We start from the raw sequence: 4,874 nt of genomic DNA on the forward strand, positions 1-4,874 counted from the left end.
TTAAATGCAGTAATCCCTTTTTAACTGAATACCACTAGAGGTCCAAAGGAGCAGGACCTAAGGTTCCATTTAAAATATGGGTGATGTAGTTTATAAATTCTAAAATCTGAAATGTTTTATCCAACATTTTAAATTCACAACCCTCGGGATTCTGAGTCAGAGTTCATGTGTTTATGTTGGCCCGCTGCTGTTGTTTGTTGCTGAGAGCCTCAGCCTGGAGAGAAAACCACCTGTTAGCAGACCAGATGGGCGGGCCAACAGTGACGTCAGTGCACACAGGTAGTCTCGGGGTGTGCCCTTGAAGGCAGAGGCTTTATCCGATATATGGAAAGTGTAGGTACTATCTCAAAGAACAGATCGTCGAGAGTTCACAGACATGGATTTGTCTCGGTTTTTGTTGCTCATCTTAATTCTCTGCTGGTTTTCTGCCACAAATGCGAGAACAGGTGAGATCGGTGTTCATCTGTGTTGATTGTTTAAGGGAGAGATCGTTCGTTTACCTGCTGAGCTAGAGGGACACGATTAGTCTTGTCCCAAGAGATGTTCATATAAGCCTTGAATATTTAAGTACGTGTTAATATTTATGTTGCTAACGATAAATACCTGTTTTTAACATTATTAGATCTTTCTAATGCAGAATTTATGACTTTGGGTTTTGGGCATCGCCCAAACCGACGGTGTGTCGGGAAATGTAGGCGTTTCTAACTTGAAAATAATATGGGCCTACGCCAAGAGTAACTTATACAACTACTGTTTAATGGCGACCTCTTTAAGATTAGGAAAAAGACGGCGTTATTTTTAAGTTACACAATTTGAAGTTACAGTACTGTTAATCTTTATAGTTATTTGTATTAGGGCTGTATTATTTTGGCCCACTTTTATACTTCTGCACACCTGTCAGTAATTTATCTTTAATATTTTATGCCTAAAAAGTATCAAATAATAATAAAAGGAGCAGTCCACATGGTGTTTTCTAACTATTTCCTCTGCCCAACCAACAATCTGAAACCCAAAGATACTCGACTTATATCAGAAAAAAAACATGTTTAACATTTTTGCTTGATCAGAATAGTCAAATAATGTTCTGTCCATTTGCCAGTCAATTGTTTTGTCAAGTGTTTTGGCTCTAAATGATGTTTAATTTTATAATTTTTAAGAGAAAGGACGGGGATTCTTCGGTGTTGTTGACCCTGAAAATTCAGGACAAGTAGTTGTGGACAAGACAACATCAGACACGCTGAAGAATGGGCTCACCACAGTCTTCCTCCCAGTCGTCTACATAATTGTATTTGTGGTGGGGTTTCCTGCCAACTGCATGGCCATCTGGGTCTTCCTCTTCAGGATCAAGAAGAAGCATCCGTCAACGATCTACATGGCCAACCTGGCCCTGGCTGACCTGCTGTTTGTCATCTGGATACCTTTAAAAATCTCCTACCACTTCAATGGCAACAACTGGATCTACGGAGAGGGGCTGTGCAAAATCTTTGTGAGCTTCTTCTATGGGAACATGTACTGCTCTGTGCTGTTCATCACCTGCCTCAGCGTGCAGAGGTACTGGGTCGTGGCTCACCCTCTGTCCCAGCAGAGGAAGAACAACAAAGTGGCTGTCGGTGTGTGCGTAGCCATCTGGGCCTTCATCTGGCTCACCAGCACCCCTCTGTACCTGTACAAACACACCGCCAAGCTCAAAGACCCCAACGTGACCACCTGCCACGATGTCAGTATCATACATGACCCCGAAAATCCGTTCCCCTCTGTGCAGCTCCCCTATTACTACTTCATCTTCATGGGCATGGTTGTGTTCCTCGTCCCTTGTGTAGTGATCATTGTGGCCTACATCCTGTTACTCAGGGCCCTGGGGTCCAACATGCAGGAAAGCACAGCATCAAAGAACCGAAACAAAGCTGTTCTATTGATCGTGACCGTCCTGGTGACATTTGTAGTGTGTTTCATTCCTAGTAACATCATGCTGGTGGTGCATTACTCTCTACTGAAAGATGGCGTGATAAATAATGGTTACAGCTTCTACATCACCACTTTATGCCTGGCCAGTCTCAACAGCTGCCTGGACCCGTTCATCTACTACTTTGTGTCTGAGGACTTCAGAAGCCACGTGAAGAACACGTTGCTGTGCCGGAGCAGCAGGACTGTGGAGAGGATGAGAGTTTCATTCAGCTCCCTGAAGTACTCCAAGAGGAGCAAGTCGTATGTGTCGGGTAGTAGGAACACACAGAGCAGCACCTGTTAGCCAGAGCAAGGAGATGGCATGGTTACCACTGTGTTGTACAGGCTGTAATAATGGACATAAGGCCCATCAGTGGCAGCTAGGTAGCCTCGGCATCACATAAACAAACATGAAGATGATTGTGCTGGGATGAGACTATTTAAAGATATCTTCAATATGAAATGTGGTTTGGTGTTAAAATGTGAAACCTGAATATATATATGTATAGTTATTTGTCTTATTTTATATAAATGAAATGAGGCCATTTAGCCCGTTTGGCTGCACAGGATGTCTGAGAAACGTGGATTTCACTGAGATTTTGACTGACAGGCTTATTGCACTAAAGACCTGATGTTCACACAGTAAAACGAGGGTTCTGACTTTTGGTGAATTCCTGCAGCCAACAAGTTGTATCTTGTCATTTTAGTCTGCTTGTTGTGATGTGTTTATTTACTTTTAAGATTTAAAGTGACTAGGAAATGGAATTGTTACATCATTTCTAAAATAAATGCTAAAAACAGGATATAGTTTCTGTGTAACTCTGTGCTGTTGCGTAAGCGATTAATGTTCAGTGTGGAGTGAGTCACTGGTTTGATGTTCAACGTGCAGCTGGTAGTGAAACTCTGTTCGAGTTCATTCTCTACTCTTGGAAAATGTTAAGAATGTGTTGTGAATGGATTCCAGTGCCAAGTTGTCTGGGCTCGTTTTTTTTTTAAACAAATATGTTTATGTTCATTTGGTTGATAATGGTTCTGTTTTGTAAAAGAGTGTCAGAGTGAAAGAATGTCCCACAGTGTGCTGGGACATGTCCTAAACGCGTCGTCCTCCCAGTAGTTTCAGTGACAGCACATTTCACCTCTGTGTGAACCACAAAAAGCATGTACAGTGCACAGCTCGCCTTACGAGTTCTGAGCCACTTTCTATTTATGGATATGCCCTGTACGACTTTCCCTCTTTGAGGTGTTGAGTTCGGTATCAAATGCAGTGTTTTCCTAGTTGTAGCTCATATGTGTTAAAGTTGTACTTTTTATTTTTATTTAAAGTCTCCTGCTTAATCCAACCCATACATAATTCTTAAAGACAATACACTGGGACAGAGTCTTATTATGAGCTAAAGTTAATGGTCTTGGTCGTCTTCCATCTGATAAGGAGTAAGTGAACTGCAGCTTTTCAATCAGTAACCCCACCCAAAGAGTCATCGCCCTCCCCCACGTACACTCACACAGGCTGTGATTGTGATGGCTTCCTGTTTAATGAGTGGTTGAGGCAAAGCTCTGGGCAGTTTACAGAGGTAAATGATTGTTGTGGAGTGTCACCTTACCTTTTGTCAGCACTCTCAGTAGCTGGGGGCAGAGCCGCTCCCGACCCGTGTCCCTGCACATTGCTCCTGTTGAACAGGAGTCCAAGCATAAAGAAACGTCCATAGTCAACGTTGCATCATTTCTGAGAGAATGGTGTCAGGACAAGGGAATCTGTAGACCTAAAAAGGATTATAAGTTGACAGTTTTATTAAAAAGAGAAGTGTCATTTTAAGACCTGTTAAAGTTTTTCCTAAAATTCCACACTTAGAACTTGGCTGTGAAATCATGCTTTGCTTAAAACTTAGGGTTTATGATGAATTATTCAGGGAGCGGTATTTCCTGTAGCTGAGACCGTGATTATGTAGTTGACTTTGTAAATGACGCAGGTGTACATGTAAAAAAAATCCTGTTTTCCTAATATGCAAATGTGGAACCTTTTCTCCATAACATAGTCATGATTTGTCCCCACAGCTTTACTATGGTAACCATAAGAGGTGGTGCTGGCATGGCAAGAATGCAAAGTCTTCTCTTATTATGGGCTGTGATGTCGTCACACGTACAGGCACACTTACAGTAGCTGCACTGGCTTTTCTTTCTCTGAGTTAACTAAGAAGATTGACTCTCGTCTTTAACAAAATAATATGAATGAATATGTAAATATTTGCATAGCACAAAGATGAAAACAAGATGAACATCCTGTCTCTCTTTACCAGCACCTCATACCTGCGTTCCTCAGGATGTCTGTGGAAGGAAAGTCTGCAGATATTTATTTACATTTATGTATTTTAAAAATTCTTATTAAAGGCCTTTTATAACCATCCCCTCTGAGTGCCTTGATTGGACTGATTTGTGTCACGTCTAATCCGTGGACAGGGGTAGATTTCTTCCATTGTATTGTCACTTTTACACTGTGTTTTTTTGTACAGGTGAGCAAACTAGCAAAGAATATATTGATATCGACAAGGGTTAGATATATTTTGGACGGGAAAGCATTACGCATTTTGTATTCTTCATTGATTTTATGACCCAAGATACTTAAACTCCTCCACTTGGGTCATGACTGAAAGGGCAAGATCCCGGATACAGGCGGCCAAAATGAGCTTTCTCCGCAGGGCGGCTGGGCGCACCCTTAGAGATAGGGTGAGGAGCTCGGTCACCCGGGAGGAGCTCAGAGTAGAACCGCTGCTCCTCCACATCGAGAGGAGCCAGCTGAGGTGGCTCGGGCATCTGTTTCGGATGCCTCCTGGGCGCCTTCCTAGGGAGGTGTTCCGGGCATGTCCCACCGGGAGGAGGCCCCGGGGAAGACCCAGGACACGCTGGAGGGACTATGTCTCTCGGCTGGCCTGGGA

At 42.9% G+C, this 4,874-nt stretch overlaps 1 protein-coding gene across 1 annotated transcript; it reads left to right on the forward strand.

Moving 5' to 3' along the window:
• The first annotated feature begins 233 nt into the window (after window positions 1–233).
• f2rl1.2 (coagulation factor II (thrombin) receptor-like 1, tandem duplicate 2) lies at window positions 234–2,628 on the forward strand. Its single transcript, XM_020586465.1, has 2 exons — window positions 234–446; window positions 1,158–2,628. The coding sequence occupies exons 1-2, from the start codon at window positions 377–379 to the stop codon at window positions 2,246–2,248; spliced, it is 1,161 nt and encodes a 386-aa protein (XP_020442121.1). The 5' UTR covers window positions 234–376; the 3' UTR covers window positions 2,249–2,628.
• Window positions 2,629–4,874: the final 2,246 nt, after the last annotated feature.

The sequence above is a fragment of the Monopterus albus genome, unplaced genomic scaffold, assembly GCF_001952655.1.
Source record: "Monopterus albus unplaced genomic scaffold, M_albus_1.0 scaffold408.1, whole genome shotgun sequence".
In the NCBI taxonomy this organism is placed as follows: domain Eukaryota; kingdom Metazoa; phylum Chordata; class Actinopteri; order Synbranchiformes; family Synbranchidae; genus Monopterus; species Monopterus albus.